The sequence below is a fragment of the Danio aesculapii genome, chromosome 2 (genome assembly GCF_903798145.1).
Source record: "Danio aesculapii chromosome 2, fDanAes4.1, whole genome shotgun sequence".
NCBI classification, from domain to species: domain Eukaryota; kingdom Metazoa; phylum Chordata; class Actinopteri; order Cypriniformes; family Danionidae; genus Danio; species Danio aesculapii.
In genome coordinates, this window is record NC_079436.1 from 42,353,570 (window position 1) to 42,377,970 (window position 24,401).

The window sequence follows — 24,401 nt, forward strand, 5'->3', positions numbered from 1 at the left end:
ACCAAAACCTGGTCTAATTCCATGTCAACAGCTCCTTTAGAAATATTATTCCCAGGAAAAAACATGATGTGTTCAATACTTATTTCCACACTGTTTATAGTATTGATAGTATTGTGTCTAAAATGCTGAACTGTTAGCTGCATTAATGGGATCTCACCTGAGCGGTAACGTTCATCCCTTGACCCAGTGGACCGTCTGCGTTGATAACGGGAGGATGAGGAAGACGATGAAGATGGTGTTACAGGGATGCGCCGTTCTGCTCCTACAGGAAGCACAGAGGGACAAATATAGCCACAACAGAAAACAAAAACTGTATACTGCTGTGAATACCTGTCAACCCCTCGTTTATGCCAGGATTCTCCCGTTTTTTTAAATTCTATCCGGCTATTATCTTATTTAAGTATTTTCCCATATTTGTTCTGTATATATAATCTTACTATGAAAAGTAGCATCAAATAGCCGATCTCCAATGTGATATAATTGCAAGAGCTGTTCAAGAGAATTATGGTAAAGCATGTTAAAAATAATATTAAAACAGCCGCATTCACTTCATTTCTATTAAAGCTATGCGTCGACCATCATACTCCCTTATGCAACCTCTGAATCGGTTTTGTACATGCGATTTGAAGAGGAGCGAAAGTGGACAATTTTGGATTTGGGTGTGTTTTTAAACAGACAAATGCACTCAATAATATGTAAACATGTCCCTCTTGGTGTGTTTTACTTTAAACACAAATAATTTTGTCTTAAATGAGCATAAACAGTTGCGAAAAAAAACAAATGCTTTCATTATAAATCTGTGGATTCTCAAAGGGACACCTCTGTTTTCAAACAAAACAGTGGATCAAATAGAGAGATTCGCTGCTCTTTACTAAATAACTGTAGTAACTTTAATCAATATTTAAATATAGTGAATAAAAAGTTTTACGACTTTAATTTCTGTATAGGCCATTGATTTTACTAGGCTAAACCTTTTATATAACCTTTTTTATATACAATTAAGCTGCTGTAAATGAACAGATTAAGGAGTATGGGTTCATTTTGGGAGTTCTTCTGGGTAGGTCTGAGGTTTTTGATATGCTGCTTTGTAGGGTCCTTTTTGTGTGTGTTTGTTACCTGGTGTATGAGGTAGGTATGCTTGTAAAAGTTTGGATCTTTTCTTCTCGTAGCCCTTCTGGGTGATATCACCTGAAAAAACAAACAAAAAAAAAGTCATGTTAAAGTAAACATCCATCACTGCTGATGTTCGAGACTCTATTAAAGCAATGGCTAATAAAAGCTCTTCAAGACACATTCAAAGTGGATAGCCATCATCCAGTCACTGAAACAACTTTAGAAGGCAGTTTTTAGACACTCAAATAGAGCCAAGTATGTCAATTTTACTACTACTAAGCAGAATTACATCCCAATAAAGATATATTGGAGGCTATCTATCTATATATATATATATATATATATATATATATATGTGTGTGTGTGTGTGTGTGTGTGTGTGTGTGTGTGTGTGTGTGTGTGTGTGTGTGTGTGTGTGTGTGATTTTGTTAGCTGACATTGCTAGTTTTGTGGTGAACAATTAATCTGTAATTATAAATTCAAATCTGAAAATGCACTTCCTGTTTCTTTGCAGTTAGGTACTGCGTGTCGTTAATATACTTAACCATGCCCCTCCAACTGTCAGTTTTGACAACAAACAGAAATGGTGAGGAGGAGGTGTCTGTTAGGTTGTAATAACTCTTCTAAAAACCAGTTACTAATCTCTCTGAATGAAATGCCTACTTTACTACATCCAATCAGCTTGCAGAAGAAAAAACAAACCACACCCCCTTTTTTCTCATTTAATATTCTGTTTCTCTAGAAACTGCTTCACAATACCAAAAAAAAGGCAGCCTCCAGATCATATTGACTTAAAATTAAGTTAAAGTTTGAGTCAGGTCTAAAAGGGTTAGTTCACCCAGAAGTGTTCAATGTCTTTTCACTTCAGGGTCAGTATAATGCACATGTTCGTGAGCCCTGTGCACTGACATATACCCCCTGTTTCCTCAAAGCAACATCAAAAAAAGAAGCAAAGCAACAGAACACACATTGTTCTTGTGAACATGCACAATATGCTGACACTGAGGACAAGAAACTGTTGAATAAAGTCATTATACTTGTTTTATGTGTGCACAAATTTATTGTAGTAGCTTGAAAATATTTTTATTAAACAACTGAAGGCATACAGTCTCTTTTGATGGTGTTTTTTTGTACCTTTCTGGCCTTTAAACAAATCAGGACCATTGAGGTCTATGGAGCTCTCAGATTTCACCTAAAATATCTTAATTTGTGTACCAAACTCAAATGTAGGTCTCAGGGGTTTGGAACCACATGAGGATAAGTAAATATTATTAACAACATAATTACAGTTTTGGATAAACTACTTCAAGTCAATTTAAGCAAATAAATTCTCATACTGTACTTAATGTAGTATTATGTAGTTGTAATCAAAATAATTGTACTCAGGGATAAAACTAAAGATTTTAGCTGAACTTGTCTGCATCTGCCTGTATTTATATTAAAGATTTAAAAATGTGTGAAACAATAATAATTTGGGGAAGGGTATTACAATTACCCTACAGACCTCTATGGGCAACAGTAGCTGAATAAATCTCAGAAAATCACATTTTTAAAAACACTCTCACACAACACAGAGGAATACAGAGCTACTGATAGAGGCTATATGCTTCTCTAACTACAAAAATTGATAACCCAAAAATAAAAATTCTATCATCCTCAACTTTATTTCAACATAGCTGAATTTTTGCCGAACACAAAGATTTAAAAAAAAATGAATGCTGAAAACTGGTAGGCACTGACTGTGTTATTTTTCCCCTTACTATGAATGTCAACGGCTACCAGTTTTCAACATTCTTCAAGATATCTTCTTTTGTTTCGCAACTCTTGAATTATTTATTATTATATGAATTAGTTATTTTACATTGTAAATCTGTTCCTGAATGAGTGTTGAGTGTCTTATTGCTGTCAAATTAGCAGATTTAGTTTTATAAAACATAAATAAATATTGCGATATGAATACAGTTGCACAACATAGTTTGAATAGCAATATTTATTTGACAGTCTCCTAGGGAGTCTAAGAGGGACAGAAATTGGAAAAATAAATAAATAAATACAAATAAATTATTTATATATAAATAAATAAACTATTTCAAATATCAAAACAATTCTTAAAGCAAGTAAAATATTGTTTTGTTTTTAGCTTCAGAATAAATAAGTTAAAACAAAAACTTTTTCCTTAAAACAAGCTAAATTACCTGCCAGTGGGGTTTTTGCATAAATAATATAAATTCTGTATAAATACAGTAATTAAACACAATTCTGCAGCTCCTGGTCAACTATAATTCAGACTTAACATTGCACATCCTGTGATGTAACTATTTCAGATGCACACATTGCGATTTTGATGCTGAAACGATATATTGTGCAGCCCTAATCAGACCAGATACCAATAATAAACAATCATACATCTACAAATACGGCATGCCTACGAATAATAACACAAATGATATCCATGGCAACATAGGTGTGGTGGCCCCCCTGAGACCAGGAAATGAAGACATGGAGGTCCTTTTCTCACGAGACCCTCTGCTCCATTATCCACAACACAGAGAGATGGAAAATCTGAACTTTAAACACATTTCTGCATTCAACATAAAAGCTTTGATTGTACACACATGCAAAACCTACAAGGGGAAAACCAGAAATGGCCAAGGCACAAACTGGGTTACTAGGTCAATCTGCACTAAGCTTTACATAATAAACGTGCACATCTACAGTCAAGATAACATATGGAACTACACTGAAACCTGAGCAACTGTACACATGCATATTCAAATGAAAAGGAAGATAACATGTGCACATACATGAACGCTTGTGCACTCATATTAAACACAAGCTCAGTGGCCACTTTATTAGGTACGACTTCTAGTCAAAAAAAAAGCCAAGCATTCATTCATTTTCTTTTCGGCTTAGTCCCTTTATTAATCTGGGGTCACCACAGCGGAATGAACCGCCAACTTATCCAGCATATGTTTTACGCAGTGGATGCCCTTCCAGCTGCAACTCATCAGGGAAACATCCATGCACACTCATTCACACTCATACACTACTGATGTGTGAGTAATTTAGCCTACCCAGTTCACCTGTACCGCATGTCTTTGGACTGTGGGGGAAACCGGAGCACCTGGAGAAAACCCACGCGAACGCAGGAAGAACATGCAAACTCTACACAGAAACACCAACTGACCCAGCCGAGGCTCGAACCAGCAACCTTCTTGTTGTGAGGCGATAGCACTACCTACTGCGCCACCGCAGCACCCAAAAGTCAAACATGTGGCTGTTAACTGCAATTAGAAAACATGCAGATATCATCGCAATGGTTTAGTTGCTTTCAGGCTGTCGTATAATTACGATTGGCACGTTATGGCATGTGATCAGAGCAAATGAACGTGGGAGGATTGTTGATGCAAGGTTTCTCAGAAACAGTCCACCTCGTGGGATTTACATGCTTGGGTTCACAGAGAACGCTGTGTGAATTCAGCCAGATCTGTGAGAGAAAACACCTTGTTAAACAGAGCTCAAAGGAGCTGAGGACAGTGCTCTACTGTTAAAATCACTGTTCTTCACGAAAAAGGGGTACTTGGAATGCATTGCATGTCAAAGTTTAAAGAAATAAACTGCACGCATGATTAGTCTAAAATTGACATGAAGGCACAAAACCTGGAGGGGGGGTAGGACTTGCTTAAAACTCCTGAAGAGAAAATAGACACACCAGTTTGCTCTGAAGGTCAGAAAGTACTCTAGATTCTAAAACTTAATTCAAAATCCGATCATATTATGAAAAACACTGTTCTCCTGACCTCCTATGTACAGTGCTAGGAGAGCCAGAGCACAAAAATCACACTCGACTAGAACTATCATTTAGCCTCTAGCGACGCTCTTGGCATCTTGATAAATCCAGCCGATGTTCAACATCTGGGTTGTTTACGAAGCTAGAGGGGGTTTTACCCAGCAGGAGCACCTCAGAAAAACTTGTAAAATCTAGTAAAGAGTTTTTCTGACATGCTGTCCTGTCAAGAGAGTTCAGCTTACTGGCTTAAAGCAGTGATTTGGACAAGGAAGTAATGACAACAACATGACAGTCATTTATGATTTTCAGGTCAAATCATTCAGGCTAACTCAAGGTATAAAATTCACCAGTCACCTGCTGCATGTCTTTCAGTCAGTCAGTCCGTCAGTCAGTCAGTCAGTCTGTCTGTCTGTCAGTCTTCAAAATTAACTTCTATTTCTATAAAACAAAAACTATTTCAGACTAAAAATTCTTCATGTAAGCTAGCCACAGGCTAAAAATATCCAAGCAGTGAAGACATTTAACTGTACATGTTACAGTTTGCTAAATTATGTTAGCAAATAATAAAAACATGCTAGCTAGAGGCTAAAACATGCAAGAAATTAAGTGCATTAAAAAAAAATATCAAAATTACAGGCCATGTCAAAGCAGATTACCAGATGGGAACAGGAAAAAAGTAGAATTAATTAAAGCTGCAAGCAGCGATGATAGGGACCTCGCACACGGGCTCACCGCCGCCCGGTGGCCGTAGGACGACAGAGAACCACGAAAAATAATAATTTATGCCAATATATATATAAAAAAACCTGAGAAAATCAAGGATTTATGCCAAACTTGCTCCCGTCAGCAGGTGGCGCTATGACTGTGACTCGATATTTTCATGTAGATGTGTTCAGGAGAGGATTTTAATCAACCATGTGAATTTTCAGGCAGATCGGACATTGTTTGGCTGAGTTATAGGCAATTTTACTGTTGCCACCAGGTGGCGCTATAACTGTATCAGGATATTGGCTCATAAACATGTTCAGGTCATGACTCTTATCAAATGTGTGAACTTTGAGGCAGATCGGATCATGCATGCCTGAGTTATAGGCAATTTTAGTGTTGCCAGCAGGTGGCGCTATAACTTTATGGAGTTATTGGCATGTAAACATGTTCAGGTCAGGACACTTATCAAATGTGTGAGTTTTGAGGCAGATGGGATCATGCATGCCTGAGTTATAACAACTTGATGTTTCATGGCGAATCATCAAAGTTTGCGAGTCCGCCACGGACACGGCCATCGACGAAAACTCTAGACCTTCACAATATATCATCGATACTGCTTTCAGATGACACCACTCAAATTTGGTGCTGATATGATAAAATTTGTGGGAGGAGTTTGTTTCGCTGTAAATCATGTCATTTCCTGTAGCCAGCAGGTGGCGCTATAACTGTATCGGGATATTGGCATGTAAACGTGTTCAGGTCAGGACGGTTATCAAACGTGTGACTTTTGAGGCAGATCGGATAATGCATGCCTGAGTTATAACAACTTGATGTTTCGTGGCGAGTCGTCAAAATTTACGAGGCCGCCACGGACACGGCCATCGACGAAAACTCTAAAGCTTCGCAATTTAACATCGCCAAGGCCTTTAGATGACATAACCCAATTTTGGTGTCGATCGGATGAAATCCCTAGGAGGAGTTCGTTAAAGTACAACGCCTGGAAATGGCAAAATCGCCACTTTTTCGCCGCAGGAAGCTGTAAATATCCGACTTCCTGTTGGGTTTGAGATATCGGTCCTTGAGACTTTTTTGTAGGTCTTGCCATGTTTGAGGTGTGTGCCAATTTTCGTGCATGTGCGTGATTCGTGGCTCGGGGGCTTGTCCGTATCAATTTTCTAGGTGGCGCTGTCGAGTCATTTTGCCACGCCCACTTCCGAAGCCTATAAGAAACGTAAATTTTCGCCACTTCTGGGGCGTGTGCAAATTTTCGTGAGTTTTCGGGCATGTTTAGACCCTCAAAATCGCGATTCATTCGGGAGAAGAATAATAATAATAATAATAATAATAATAATAATAATAATAATAATAATAATAATAATAATAATAATAATAATAAACGGAGCAAGTCCAATAGGGCCTTGCACCGTTTGGTGCTCGGTCCCTAATTATGGAAACTTAACTGTACATGTTACAGTTTGCTACATTATGTTAGCAAATCATTAAAACATGCTAGCTGGAGGCTAAAACCTGCAAGCAGTAAAGTCCATTTAAAAAAAATAAAAATACAGACGGTGTCAAATCAGATAACCAGATGGCAACAGGAAAACACTACAATTATGTAAAAAAATGTGTTAAGACAATAGCAGTGGTTTGTGCCAGAATATTTATGAATGACAAAAAAAACGCTAGTAACTTTGAAAAAAAAACAAGCTAGAAATATGTTAATGTTTCTAAAACATGCTAGCAGCATTTTAGCGATGTGTTAAAACATGATAATAATATGACATAACACTAGCAACACGTTATCTCTCTTCAAAATTAACATCTATTTATATTTAGAAAAAAAAGAAAGAAATGATTTCAGACTAAAAATTTGGTAACAATTTATTTTGATGGTCCATTTGAGTATTAGTAGACTGCTTAATCTGTTAATACTGCTCCTTTAACAGACTAACTGACTAGAAGAAACTTTGCAATTCAATTTAATTCACCTTTATTTCTATAGCGCTTTTACAATGTAGATTGTGTCAAAGCAGCTTCACATAGAACATCACAGTAAATTGAAACAGTGTAGTTCAGTTTTCAGTGTTTAAGTTCAGTTTAGCTCAGTTCAGTGTGGTTTAATATTCACTACTGAGAGTCCAAACACTGGCGAACAAATCCATCGATGCGCAGCTCTACAGATCCCGAACCATGCAAGCCAGTGACAACAGCGGCGAGGAAAAAAACTTCACCAATTGGTGAAAGTGAAGAATTAAAAAACCTCGAGAGAAACCATGCTCACTCGGGCATGACCATTTCTCCTACGGCTTGTGCAGAGCTGCAGTCTAGGCATCGGCGGTTGGAAGCTGGACCTCAGCGAAGACTCAAATGTCCCTGGAGCGTCACAGGAATCAGTCTCATGGTCTCCACTCCTCCATGACCATCACAGCAGCTGCTCAGGATACGGCCTGGTCCAGGATATGGAAACCTTGGGATCATCTCGTTGCTGGTCCGCCACAGTCTACCCAAGTATTGTTGCAGAGATGACCATGCCCTTCCCTTTATGACCACAGTGTACTCATCTTCTGATGGCTACTTTCAGCAGGATAATGCACCAAGTCATAAAGCGTGAATCATCTCAGACTGGTTTCTTGAACATGAAAATGAGTTCACTGTAATCAAATGGCCTCCACAGTCACCAGAACTCCATCCAACAGAGCACGTTTGGGTAGTGGTGGAACAGGAGGTTCGCATTTCGGATGTGGAATTTTCCAGTACTTTGTTAAATCTATGCCACACAGAATTAAGGCAGTTCTGAAGTGTACCACTGCACTTTGGTCCCACATTCATTTCAAAGGAGTGCTACCCTGTACCAAAACGGCGGCTCTATTGATGCATTCCTTCTAATAGACAACAATAGAGTAGGCGACGTCTAGTGTAAATATCTATGCTTTCCATCAGGCTTTCTCAAACCACAATATATTTTTTTTGGATTGATTGTTGATTATAAATAACATGCAGAACACTCATTTCATACCATCATATGTAGATTTTAGACACATATCACTCTAGAATTATCAACTGAAGTGTTACAGAGAATGAAATGGACATTCTCTCTTGGTTGTGAAAACAAAATGCTTAACTTAAGTGTAACTGAAAAATAATCACTCTAAAAAGCATCAGTAATACAATGTGAAATTACACACAGTAACTCCAGAGTAGATAATCTGCAATCATATCACCATGAGAAATACGATTACACTTATTATTATTATTATTTTAACTATTTAAAACCTGAATGAACCCTAGACCCACTCTGGTTGTAGGAATCCCTTAAATCATGTACAATAATTTCATCAATAATTTTCTGCAAGACAGAAGATCACCCAGCTAAAATGTGAATCTGGCTGAAGTTCTGCAGGTTTCTCATTCAGAGATGTAGGACTAGCAGGTGAGATCTTAACCGCTCAAACTAACGCCAACACCATCATAAACAGCCTAATAAAACTGTATGTAGGTCATGTCTTACACAAACACACACATGCTGCTCTAAGATGGCCTGGAGCTCCAGATGAATGCAAAAGCATGGAAATTAGGGGAGAACACAATTCTTCAGAGACACAGAATATAAATGTACAATCTGTAAACCAAATACGTTTATGGTTCAATCGACTCCTATAAAACTTTCATTAATGATTATGATACTAAAAGAGAAATGGTGGATCTCTCTGAGCTAGTAAGCTGTATATATGAGTATATACGTGAGAGAGAGAGAGAGAGAGAGAGAGAGAGAGAGAGAGAGAGAGAGAGAGAGAGAGAGAGAGAGAGAGAGAGAGAGAGAGAGAGAGAGAGAGAAAGAGAGAGAAAGAGAGAGAAAGAGAGAGAGACTGAGAATAAAAATAGCATGATGACAGGCTTTTGGACAGCTGCAGTTGTGAGTAACTTCCATGACAACCCACAATAAACACACACACATACACACCAGGCAAAGGTTATATGCCTGGTTGTTCACTTAATAAACAGTAAGAGGTTAAACATATATAAATGCACACTCAGAAAACCCATGTACATATACAGCAAAATATTTATAGATGGAAATTGGCCATTGCTCCATTGGAAATCACAGTAAAAGATTAATCTTTTAAAACATTTATTTCTTCCTTTTAAGTGGGGCTGCAAGTAAAATATTAGGGAAAAATGGCAGTACAACATTTCTCTGCTATATTAATATATTTTCAGAAGATTATTTAAATAAATCTATTTGGGAAGAATTGATAATTTTACATTGAAGGATATTGCATCTGTATAAAATATAATAAACTAATTACAAGCATAAATTAATACAACAGAGCAAAGATGCCAGTGAATTAAACAGTGCTTTATTGTTTTGTGGAGTCTAACAGCATTGAGGTACAGAAATTAAATAATCAAATTAAAATAAATGGCACTGTATACAGTAGTCAACATTTGAAGTGGATCAAAGTTGTCAAAGTTATTTAACAACTATTCATGATTTAGGATCATCTTTTTCGATCCATTTTGAATGATTGTAGTCTTCATTGTTTATATTAGGGCTGCACAATATTGTTTCAGCATGAATATCATAACGTGCAAATCCGCAAGTCACATCCAGGGGTGTTGCTAGATGAAGCTCTACTGGGGCACAGTTCCCCCTCCAAAAAAAAAAAAAAATAAATAAATAAATAAAAAAAAAAAAAAAATATATATATATATATATATTTCTTTATATATATATATATATATATATATATATATATATATATATATATATATAAAGAAATATATATATATATATATATATATATATATATATATATATATATATATATATATATATATATATATATATATATATTTCTTTATATATATATATATATATATATATAAAGAAATATATATATATAAATATATATAAATAAATATATATAAATATATATAAATAAATAAATAAATAAATATATATAAATAAATAAATAAATAAATATATATATATATATATATATATATATATATATATATATATATATATATATATATATATATATATATATATATATATAAATAATAATAAAGTATATATAATTTTAATAAATAACAGCATTATTGTTATTATACAATTATTATTCTAAATAAACAACAGAAATTAAAACTAAATGTAACTGGAAAACAATCGAATGACACAACTGGAGTGATACTAAGATAATTTAAGAAATCTTTTGTGTGAATATTCATTTTATTACAATGAAATTCTATAGACAATTCAATAGAATACAAAAAAGATGTTTTATAGAATTACCTGTTGTGTGTCGTCTTATACCCAACTCATGGCCGAGAATTAGGTTTATTAAGGCTTACCTCCCTGACTCATCATCCCTCCTTTTTGCTTTCTACAAAAACATCTTTCAAGAGCCATGCTTAGTCTAAAAAAAGAGCACCATCATATTATTTAAACTTTGCTTTGTCGACTTGCAAAACTCACTGCGTGCCACCAGCTCAGCGGTGCGTGTGTATGTTTTTTTCTGCGCATATGCTCAGTTTGCTTTTACATTATACTACATTGCTTTCATCAACATTGGTTCAGTTGCACATAGAGAATATTGTCTTTATTCTGGGATTACCACTCTTATTAAATTTTTACTGGGGCACGTGCCCCAGTACATGGGGTCTAGCGACGCCCCTGATCACATTGCTTGATCTGTAAGGTCAAGATGGGATTATAATTAACCATGAAACACAGTTTAGAGAACATGATTTGACTGCAAAGCTTAACCCAAATATAATAGTGTGAAAGATTTTTATTCTTATTTTGAGGTGTTTTTAAGGTCTGTGACTAAGATTTCAAGTGAATTTAAACCATTTGGCCACATGAAATGATAAAGAAATACAACTTTAACAAAGAATGATTGCGTTTACTTATACAATGAAGTCTCTGTGCAAACAGAGCTATTTTACATTTGACTATTGAATTTCTGTACCTCAATTCTCCACCAAAAAACCCTAAAGTGTTGTTTATTTAATTTCTATCATTGTGCTATTGATTTCATCCCTACATTAATTTGTTGATTTGATATATTTTGGTGTAATTTTGTATAATTTATGCTGATGCACTCACCTACAAAATCCCAATCAGAATAAAATTATGAATTCTTATACTAATATCACAATATTTATTCATTCATTTTCTTTTTAGCTTAGTCCCTATATTAATCAGAGGTTGCCACAGCGGAATGAACCGAAATTTATTCTAAAGACCTTTCATAATTCATTTATTAAAAGTATTTAGTCTTTTTCCTTTATTTGTTGGATTTCCTCACTGTCTGTAAAAAACAAGATTAGTCTTCTAGGCATTGTTAATTTGTGCTCAAATTTTGGAAGTTCCCCTGTGAAGTCTTGCATCCTATTATGAACAGCAGGTGTTGAGGATGGCACATAACAGGAGATAGCACACACCCCTTAAACAAATCTTTTGTGTGGCTGTCCCTTGGGCGACGTTTAAGGACAATAAGATGTTCCACAAATCATTATAAATGTACTTTTGTGCCTGAAGCAATTTGGTTATGTAATAAATGTAGTCGATCGATGGATTGCTATTATTATTATTTTATTTTTTATTTTTTTATTTTGTCCATTATAAATTATTATTGTTATTTTTATGTTTAGTGTTGGTGTTTAGTGTGTCATTCTTGTCATGTGAAGCTTTAAACTTAAACTTAGAGGTAAACCGAGAGCTCCCTCATCCTCCATAGACAGCAATGGTCCTGAGAAATTCATAAATTAGAAAACTACCAAAAAACCATCCTCAAAACAGAGCATACACCTTCAGCGGTTCAACCAAAACATTATCAAGCTACAAAAATACTTCTGTGTGCATATGAGACTAAAATAATGACTTTATTTAACAGTTTCTTGTGTAATATAGGGTGCAGATTGACAAGAGCGCTGTGCTACTTTTGTTGTTCAGTACGTTTCTAGACATTGAACGAATCATGATGACCATAGCTGTCTATGGATGATAAGGGAGCTCTCCGATTTAATTCAACACATCTCAATCTGCATTCCGAAAATGAACAAAGGTCTCAGGTAGTGGTTTAACGGATCATAAATCTCCTGGTTCGGATCACACTATGGTTTATGAGTCATGGATCGGACCATTTTTTAGATTAGCTAAAAAGGGGAGGAGACAAATGTCATTTGCTTTTCATTTATTATTTATTACAAAAACATTACTGCAAGAAGCTTTTGGTTTAAACAAACAGAACTTAGAATCTGTCATTTTAATAAAAAATTCAAATCAAGAAATAACCAGCTGACTAAAAATGTTAAATATTCAAAACTGTGTGAAAAATGATCTTTGCTACTGTTGCTGATAATGCTAAAACGTATAAACCTAAAAAAAAAACACATCATATTTATTATTTAGTCTCATTTTCAGTTAATGATTTAATAATCCACTCATGAAAATTCATGTTTCATTACTAGATGTATCACTTCTGAAGAACTATTCAGTGACACATTTTTGATGGTTGTTTGTTGCCACCTATTGGTTGCATTAAACAGTGATTTTAATCTTCACCATAATCATCAGTGTTTATATCAGAACTATAAACTGTTATCCCAGTACTTCTGTGTCATTTGATTGCTTGTAACTTTGTAACTAACTGAAAAAGTGTAAAAACTGAATCTCCTGATTCTGGATTAACCCAGTTACACCCCAAGTCTTGGGTGTTTTGAAATGGCATTGAGGGTGAATAATTAATAATAGAATTGTCATTTTTGGGTTAAGAATCTGAAAGGTCTGAGGATGCGACAACAGCAGATTTTTATTTCAGGAAGAACTATTCCTTCTACAACCTCATGTAAATATTTTAGTCCAAAAGGGTTCAGCTGACAAAAATGTTTGGAGATGCATGGTCTGGACAATATAATCAGAAAGCAAAAACAGCCTGAAATGAGACATCTCTTCTGAAGATGAACGAAAACAGCTTCTCTCTGCCAAACAGAAACACTTCACACTGAACAGTCCATCTGCTACACCGGCCAGAAAAACCACAACAAACCTGGTTTACTCACACTCAGAGTCTCAGCACACTATAAAGCACATTCAAATTCAAGGCCAAAGACTTTATTACTAAATTAGCTTGTGCAATTACCGAATGAGACAGTGAAAAAAATATTCAAAACATAACTACACTAGAAGAATGTTAAATTGCAAACACAAGCATTAAAACAGTGACAAACAAAGACAAGTCGAGCTAACAAATCTTGTTTTAGGGTTCAAACTGCCTAGGGCTGAACAACACAGAACCACTCTGTTTGTTGTTCAAGCAGAGAGTTGATTATGAAAGCAGAAATGCTAAAGGCGAAGGGCTTGCTAATGGTTCAGTCAAGGTGAGTGTGAATCCTAGAGAAATTAATGTTGTCCCTAAAAAGGTTTGTTTTACTTACTAAATCATTCAATTTTATTTACCCACATTAACAATTTTGCTTTTAAATGTTTAAATCAAATTTAAATTATCAGCAAATATATTCGACTTTTGAAGAGTTTTTTTTATAAAGCTGTGTGTACGTTTTTCACTCTTCTAAATCATAAAAATACCATAATATATTTGCAGATATTTAGAAAACATGCCAATTGAACATTCTTGTTTATCTGAAAAACAATGCTAAACCAGTTATTCTCTTCTGAAAATGTGCGTTCCGTATCAGAACGGCTGTCTTTGTTTTGGTTCTTTTAACCCGCCCACTGCCAATTACATTTCAGCACCCGGGTTGCCTTGGTGGAAAACATGCGAGTCGTCAATCTAGGGCTATATATACTTGCAATATAAAAGGAAATTTTTGCAAACAAAAAATAAAGTTTTGAAATTAAAAAGTTTTGAGAAATATAAGGGAATTTTGTAAACAAAAATAAATAACTGCAAATAAAAATCAAGTATTTGTAATTTAAAAAATATATATATGTGTATTTTTTTCCAGTATTGCCTTTAGAAAACCTCTCAAGTCAATTGCAATGCTCATTTTGATCTGCTTTTTAGTCATGCCGTACACTCCCCAGTTCCCGTGACTCCACCCCCTTCAGGGCCAGAAAATGAAATGCACAGAAGTGTGAAGTGCAAAGAGAAAACAGCATCGCAAACTTATGGTTGACTGAAAAGCAAAAAATGAGCACTGCAACTGACTTGAGAGGTTTTGTAAAGGCAATAATGGAAAAAATATCTAGAAAATGTATGTATATGCTGGATAAGTTGGCGGTTCATTCCACTGTGGCGACCCCAGATTAATTAAGGGACTAGGCCGAAAAGAAAATATATGGATGTATCTTTTTAAAAAATGCAAATATTTAAATATAAATATTTCAAAATATCAAATTTATTTATTATTAATCAAATTAATAAATGTCACATAAAATGGCATTCAAACTCACATTGGCAGCATTTTATGCTGTTGTTTAGCCGCAAAAAATAGAAACTGTTCCTAAAATAGACATTTCAGCTGATTGTTTAGACAAAAACTACTTTAACATGGAAAATATTCCTTTTGTCGCATGTCATCGCATGTAGATATGGTGTAACCTCGATAGTCAGGCATGCTCACTCATATTGATAGTTGAGTTGAAAATGTGTTTTGAATTTGAAGTGCAATACCTAGTACAATAACTGGGTGTCAATCTCATTCTGGCTCCTTTAATATAGCCCTATGAACCTTTATAGCCCTAAAAGCTATGTATATTGCCCATTTGCAACATCAAGCAGCATAAAAAATTTTTACAGATAAAAATCAATGGAAAAGAATGAGACTGGAAGTCTCGACACAATTAGCTTACAACAGCCAAGCACAATTTCATGTAAATATTACATGTTTTTATAACGTATACTGTTCTGTGGTTTGAGAAAAATACCATTTTTTATTAACTGAAATTACTGTTTTAATTAGCACATCCATTAAAGAAGTATTGAAGGCGTTTATGAGTTACTTTTTAAACTTTTCTTCCATTATCCTGTTTTACATGTTATCGCAATGACTTTAATCAAATTTTTTGCTATTCCCGTTTCTTCCGGAGTTTCATGTATTTTCGGGCATTTCATTTTTTAGTTTTTGACTTTAACTGCAGTTTCACAGTTTCACTTTCATTCAGGAACATATTCATGTCTAATTCGCTGCTTACATGGTAGATTCTTAATCAGAGTACTGTCTTAATCACATTAAAATCGAATTATTGGTGTCCACGTAAACATACATTGTCTAATTTGTCAAATTATCTTTTTTAATCAAATGTTGACAAATCCCTGTTCATGTTCACTGATCAAGTTCTTAGATTTGCTGACAATTTATGCACATTTACAATACTGTTACGGTGTTTCAATGTCCTTTTTTCTCCAGATGACATTGAATGGAAATTTCCAATCTGTTTTCCTCAAAGCAAAAGTCCAACCTATTTGGAACAATAAGATGTCATCCAAATAATGGCAGAATTCCTTTTGTGGTGACAAATCGTTGCTTTAAAGGTGATATCTAATGTACAACTAGCAATGTTTGGAAAATTTAACCTACCAGCTTCATAATTACTTGTACAACAGATGCAGTTCATCCCACAACCTAAAGCCACACACACAATGGCACCCAAATACAAACACAACCAGCTTTACTGACAAAATACACACAATCCTCTTTGAATAAATGTGCTGCCCTAGTTTTTGCTTTTATAGTTTATGTATGAATTTTTGAAACTTTATAATTCTAGTTGCACAGTGGTCATCCTTAATGTGAAGGGGCTGCTGAATCAAACTGTAATGTTTTGATAACACCACAATGTTCACACTCTGGAGGTTTTTTTCCTTCACTTTCATCAATTGGTGAAGTTTGTTGATTTTGGACTTGTGGAGCTGCGCATCAATGGATTTGCTCTTCAGTGTTTGGACTTTCAGCAGTGAAATTTAAATTAAACTGAACTTCAACTCTGAAAACTGGACTGACACATTTTCAATTTACTAGAACTTCTATGTTAAGCTGCTTTGACACAATCTATGTTGTAAAAGCGCTATAGAAATAAAGATGAATTGAATTGAAAAATGACACTCTTGACCTTTGAAATATAAAACAAATGCTCATTCTTATGTTGTTGCTAAAATTAACAGCTTTCTTCGTCTTAACACTGGCTGTGTTTTATATTTAATATTAAAGATTGGAGATCAGAAACCTTGAAATGCCAAACTGACCAAAAAACCTTATAAAAGCCTTAAAAATGTTGTCCATATGACTATATTGCAAGTCTTCTAAACACATACTGTACTAGAGCTTTGTGCGAGGAACAGTCCCTCATTGTATGAAAAAGCAAGCTTGGAAATTCTGATAACAGCTTTTCTGTTTGAGCTCAATGGAAGAAGAAAAAACAGACATGAGAAAAAGTAAAAGATGACAGCAATCACTGTGTAATTTTTTTTCAGACGGGTCACGGTGATTAGGATTTTATGGCAAAACAGAGTGGAAGATGATTACAAATTCACTTCACTTAAACATATCTAATATTATAATCTGACTGATATCGGTTCCTGGATTTGTTCATATTTAACATTGATCAGCAAACATAATCAGGCTTAACACGATATCTGCAATAAGAACACAACTTATTGGTTTTTATGAAAGCTCAAATATGCAACAGTGATTCTCATTGGTTCTTGCTCATTAGGCAAGCATGTTTGAGTTTCAGTGACCAAATGTTTGCTGATTAATGTTTATTGTGAATAAAATCCTTGCTCACTTGAATTAAACCATTCAGTTTATGTGGATTTATTTATCATTGTTTTGACCTAAGTGTTACAGTTTGGGGGGAATTAGGGCTGCACAATTTATTGTTTCATCATCGATATCACAATGCGTGTCTCTGCAATAGTCACATTGTAAACAATCAGCTGTCAAATTGGGATTATAGTTGATCAGAGTCACAGTTCAGAACATGTGATGTGTGGGATCATTGCACAGTTTACATTTACATTTAGCAGACGCTTTTGTCCATAGTGACTTATAACTGAGGAGGTATTCAGCGATTCAACAAGAACAGGCAATTCACACAAGAAGTGTTATACAAAGTAACTTGTTTGTGCTCAGAGAATTTAGTACTAGAGTAAGAGAGATTTTTTTTTGAAGAGGCAGGAAAAGAGAAAGTGCTCCTATAGGCAGTCTTGATTTTATTCACTCGGGTTAAGGTGCACTCTATTTTAACCCTAAATTAGTGGAAGATTTCATTTGGATGTGTTTTAAAGACCTGTGCCTGTGTAAGATTTAAGCAGAGTTAATCCATGAGGTTACAAAGGTATATAAATCAAAATGAATTAAATTTAATTATTTATACAATGAAGACTATATATTATACAGTGTTATTTCTGTACCTCATACCGTTAGATTCCACAGAAAACCATCAAATTAATCTGTTCAATTGTATTGTAATTTATGCAGATCCCCATCTAAAAAATAAACCCAATTTATGTAAAATGATGAATTCTTTCAAAATTTTAGGTCATCTTGTGAAATTACAGCAGGGAAAATAAGTATTGAACACATCAACATTTTTCTCAGAAAACATATTTCTTAAGGTGCCGTTGACTTGAAATTTTCTCCGGATGTTGGCACCAACCAAAAAAAATAATCCATACATGCAAAAACAAATCTAATTAGTTTACAAACTAAGTTATGTGTTATAAAATGAATTGAACACATGAATAAAGGGAGGTGTAGAAAGCCAGTGAAAGCCTAGACAGCAGCTGAAATCTCTCAGTAGTTCTTCAGCAACCTTCTGCCCTTCATCAGTGTAAATTAATATCAGCTGCTTCAGTCCAACATCTATATTATCAGGATGATGAAGATGAAACCAGAGTGGACATTTCAGCAAGACAATGATCCAAAACACAGCCGAGGAAACTCTCAAATGCTTTCAGAGGAAATCAAGCTGTAGAATGGCCCAGCCAACTACCTGACTTCAATCCAATAGAAAATACAAATTATAGATCAGATTTGATAGACGAGACCCACAGAACCGTCAAGATTATTACACTGTTGAAGTCAATGGATGTGACTTCAGTCTCCATACAAGAGGCGTTTTTAAGCTGCCATCACCATTTTATATAAAAGTATTAAATATGTCTCAGTAGTTCAGTACTTTCTCTTTGTGTCATTTCGTTGTTATTACACAACTAATTTTTCAGATTTTTTTTGTTTTGTTTTATTTTTATGTTAGTATTGTTTGGGTTTTTACCAAAATCTGGTTCAATTACATGTGAACAGCTCCTTTAGAAATATTATTCCCAGGAAAAAACATGATGTGTTCGATACTTAATTTCCCCGGCGTATAGTCACATCACAATACATAATCGCAGACAAACTTAATATCGCAATGTCAGTTTTTTGTCCAATATAAGCATCCTCATAATATGAATAATCATCAAGATATCTTATATTTTATTCAAATATCTTTTTCCACACATTGAAAAAAGTTTTCTGCAACTGGAACATCAAAAGTCTCTCTGTAACCCCACAATATCCTGCAGATTCCCATACGTAAACACTGCTGACTGTGATCCAGTCTCCTCATGTATATACCCTATAATGACAACTGGACACACAGGTAAAACAGGTCATTCTAACACACCCTTATTTACACACAGCCCTCATGTTTGCAGTCATTCCCATAAAGCTGCTCACCAAAGGAAAGTTGCTGGAATACAAAAACGGCTATTTGACGGATCCAAAACAAACCACTGATACACAGAAATAAGTAACATGTCATACTATTGGTTTAATGAAACCATGACAGACACTTGTCAGTCATCAAAATCAGAGCACGTAAATACATGATAATATTCTGCACGAATGCATTAGTGTAAGTATATGTTACTCTGATCAGATGAAAACCCTAATCCTCCAGAATGACTCTTCTGCCCCATAAGCCTTTGTCCGCAGAGCCAATCCAAACACAGCAGAAGAGACCGCGAGCCAATGAGGTGACAGCCTGTGGCAAGAAAGCCAATCGGATGACAGCATGTGTGGAAACTAGGCCAGAAGCCAAAGCAACAGAACAGTGACAACAGATGCCCCAATCCATACGCACAAATAGGATATTGTGCATTCATAAGCTTCTGGTATATTAGATGTCATACATGCTAATTTATTCAGACAAATGCTGACTATATGCTCTGAAGTACACGACAAAAAGCTCCCAAAATGTTAATGCGCTCTGGGAAATCTCCTAGCCTGGGTCAGGAGTCAATGGGAACATTCTGAACTCCTGAACTGTTTGTGTTGGAATAAACATCGTGATGGATTATTTAATATCTGATTGAAGTACACAAAATAACGGAGCACTGTCTCATGCGCACAGGGACGGCGGCAGATGTGGCCTAATAAGGGGAATCATCCTTCTCTGGGTCTCTCTGTTAGCAGAAATGATGCAATCTACATGAAACATAAACCACAAAACCCAGAAACCCTTCTGCACTAACTGGCCATGTGGCAGCAGTGTCTTCATGAACGTGGTGAAGTGATTCTAGTAACATTATTGTTATAAAGTAGGGCTGCATGATACTGGGAAAAAATCTGACATGGCAATGTTTTGTTTTGCTGTGATATATATTGCGATATGAATATAATTTCATCAGATGACTTGAATAGCTTAACTTGGAAAGAAATCGCTATTTTATATTGATTGGGATGATTCAAAAGATCCAATGTAAATAAATAACACCACATAGTCTTCACTGCATAAAAAGATGAATAGATTACAATTGATAAAGCTACATAATAGGGATGCTAATTTCAGTTTATTTTGCCAACCGACAACCGACGCTTATAATTCGAATATTAACAGTTAACTGGTCAGATTAATTTAAAATTCTTATTTAATTAAAATAATTACGTGTCTATTTTGTGACTGACACATTAGTTATTGCATTATAAAGTACTGATTTATTTTAACATGCGAACATATTAACAAAAGAACAAATTCCGAAACATCTTCACACATCTGCAACAGCATTCAAAAACAGAATAAACTAAATAAAAAGAATAAAACAAATAGTGCTGCCCTAGACATTTTTGACTTAAACGACAAATTTAGATTACAAAATGAAAACACTGATTCTTTTTACGAACCAGCATAGGCTGTTTTTTCCCCATCATATGTTTTTTTTTCTTTCGTCAAATAAAAATAGCAGGCTACCTCAAATCAATCGCTCCACGGAAAATAGGCCTATGCATTTGATTAATGCTCTGCTCTAATTCGTATATCACAAGCCTCTGTCAACATTTTTACTATAAGTCATTAAAGATTATGTATTGGTCGGTGCCAGTGGTGTATTGGTTAGTGAGTCGACAAATGCACTCCGGTGCTCACGGCGACCCGAGTTCGATTCCACCTCGTGGTCCTATGCCGATCCTTCCTCTTTCTCTGCTCCCTATGCATTCCTGTCAGTACTCTCTACTGTCCTCTCAAATAAAGGTGAAAACCCCCCAAAAAATTATTACAAAAATAAAATAAAAGATTACATCTTGACCATCTGATTTTACCTTAGAGCTTGTGTGCTTTCATTTGCTCTCTCTCACTGTTCATGTGTGCGCGCTGCGTGTGATAAAAGTCAATGATGGCTCATATGTTGACTTTTATAAAGTATAGGCTACTATAGCATATAACAAATTTGTTGTTTACATATGATTTTGCATTAATTTGCATACATGTTTTATAAGCTGTAAAATTAAAACCTGTTTGGTGCAGCCGATCACACCGAATGCGCTTTTACGTTACAAAAAGGTGACTACTCTGCTTTTTTTGTTGACAAGAAAAAAAAAACGCAATAAGCTTTTTTTATGTCACAAGGAAACAACTGAATCTGAAATGAGTGTTGCTGTCAATGTTGTTATAATAGTAATATTTAATAATATTGTGATATTCAATATGTGTAAAGTCATACAGCTCTAAATAACTTGAAACAGTGACCACTAATCTCTCCTCCATCTTTAAAAGTTCTCCGTAGTCATCTTGACACCAAAAACACTGCTGTCACCTCAAAGGAAACCCTGCCTCTGCTATGATTGAAGCATATCACAATTACGAACCAATCAGGCCAAAATTTACACATACCGTATCCAAAAACCACCTCCCACACTCAAAAAAAATGAATTATTTTTTGCTCGTTCGAACTGCTTATTTAAAATAAACTGAAACAACACAATTCTCGAGATTTCATTGGGACAACTTAATTTTTTTATGTTCAATCCACATAAACTTGTTAAAAGTTTTAAGTTAACTTAATCAGTTTTGTGTTGGGACAACATGAATGAATTGTGTGGAGCCCTGCATTTTTTTACAGTGTATAGCCTCATTCACTATTCCCTGCATTAGTCCACTAATAAAGTGCACTTGAAGAAGTTAATGATAACGAATAAGAGCATCCGGAAATGCGTAGTTTTGTTTATGCTTTGATTGTGGTAGATAAATGTAGGTTTAAAACTTTTGCCAAATGACAAAGTGGTTAGTGCATCGACACATGACACTCTGGTGTTCACAGTGACCAGAGTTCAATTCCCACCTTGAGGTCCTATGAAAATCCTTACCCTCTCTCTGCTTCTCACACTTTCCTGTATTTCCATATCTACTGTCCTATTAACTAAAGGTGAAAACACAGAAAAAAAATAATGATAAAAAATTTTTTTTAACTTTTTCATCAGATCATGTGATAGTTATTGAACACTTAGCGAGATGTCTATTAGTCATCAAACAAAGTATTTTGATTACGGTCATGTATACAGATGTTAGTTTAATTAAATAGCAATTTATTTTAAAACTTAGACCAATAGGATTACACTGTATGACAATTTCATTTAGGGCGTGAACTCACAGTGCATTATGGGTATTTTCTAGCTGTTGAATTGTACACATTATCCACTTGTTAATTCTTGACGTATGAAATACTGTTTCCTGGTCTAAGGTTGTACTCATTTGAATTGAGAAAATATTCGTTTATGACCACTTTTTAGTGATTTCACACATTAAAGTGAATTTTATATAAAGGCATGGTGTAAACAACAGTCTCTGGACAAGCTGCATCAAAGACACCAATATTTTAACAATATAAAAAAACAAATTACTTTGTGGCCATCTGATATCAGGCATGGATATTTAGATTGTGATCTTGATTTTCTTAAGTATAACAGCACTTTGTAAATGGTTATTATTACAATTTGTTGAGATTCCAAGAACAATTTGATAGTGTGCATGGACCCGGTAGCTGCTTTGCATGAAGTCACACTTAACAAGTGGATTGCAATGCATTATGGGATTTACCAGCCTGTTCTCACACGGAAACGTAACTATTGTTCGTTTTGCCAGTTTTTGTGGCTAATTCGTACAAATTCATATGAGTTCAGTTGTAAGAAAATACAATATTTTTAAAAGGAGGTGTGGCACCTAACCGCACCCCTAAACCCAACCATCATTTGGGGAGAAGCAAATCGTACTAATTTGTACGAAGTAGCCACTAATTGCCGTGAGAACATGTTGGACTGATTGAGGGCCCTTCAGAACGTCGACTGTGGTTTTGAACACCACTAGAAATGGCTGTTCCCTCAAACAGTGCGATATTTAATGGTGTATAGAGAGGTGTTTTCAGATACAGCCATGGTTAGACATTCATTGCTGCAGCGTACTGGTATAGCATGTGTGTGTTATGCCACTATTCTGTTGTCTGGCTACTAGTTTCCCCTTAAGATGGCTAAGTGGAATTTTTTTTTTTATTTAATAACATTTTTTAACAAAATAAACAAAAACAGTAATATCAGATCATCAGCCATATCATTAGCTGCGTTTCCATCCAACAATTTTTATGCGCATTTTGTAATAGATTTTGAAAATGCACATAAAAAATGATGAGTAGGATAAACTTTTTATTAGATAAGAAAAAATGTGCATAAACTACGATAGAAGTGCATTTACCGAATAAATTCCAGCATGCACATCAAAAAAATCATGTGATTTTGCTTCAACAGGTCATGTGATAACAAAAATGGCGGAAAGTGACAGGCATTTTTGGGTGGACGATGAGGTCCAAACATTTTTAAATGTTATTTACGAGAAAGAAGTGATGACCATCAGCTTCAGAAAACATGTAAATCTTCCAAGAAGTGGATTCTAAAAGGATATGACAATGATATGGCAAGTCTACGTGTTCAAAGATGCAAGGAATTTATTATATACTAAAAAGGGCCTTTCCTTAACGCAACTTCCATTTTTCTCTTGATATTTGGTGCCAGTTTATGAGGAAGTGACGATTTTATACTCTTGGACTCATTGGATGGAAACAGTGCTTTATTTGCAAATGTGATTTATTCCAGTTTTGTGAATACATTTAATTTGCATCTTTGGATGAATACATGGCTATAGTTTACATCACACTTGCATTACCAAGACCAATGACTGATGTATTTGTTTTAGATTCCAGAGAGCTCCGTTATCAGCACCACAGTGGAAAATGGCATTTTTGACTGGCCCGAATCTGCATGGAATGGAACGGTTAAGCAAAGCGAAGTATTCAGCCCAAAAAATCCACACTTTGCTGAAGAAGCATTAGCAAACTCTTGGGCAGCACCATTACCATGTACTCTGCCACTGTTGTGCTTGTTTGAAAACGACACGTACTGCACATGTCTACAGACCTTACACTTACTACATGCATGACAACACTGTTTTCAAAGATTCCTGTTTTGGGTGTTTGTACGCAAATGATAACGGAAATGTTTTCAAACT

General features: G+C 35.1%; 1 protein-coding gene across 1 annotated transcript in view; it reads right to left on the reverse strand.

The window, feature by feature from the left end:
* Positions 1-24,401, reverse strand: part of LOC130238390 (disco-interacting protein 2 homolog C-like) — a 79,127-nt gene that overhangs the window by 53,243 nt on the left and 1,483 nt on the right. Inside the window, exons 2-3 of the mRNA XM_056469391.1 lie at positions 1,117-1,188; positions 158-262 (exon numbers count right to left, since the gene is read on the reverse strand). Coding sequence (XP_056325366.1) covers positions 158-262; positions 1,117-1,188 — 177 coding nt within the window. The remainder of the gene's footprint in view (positions 1-157; positions 263-1,116; positions 1,189-24,401) is intronic.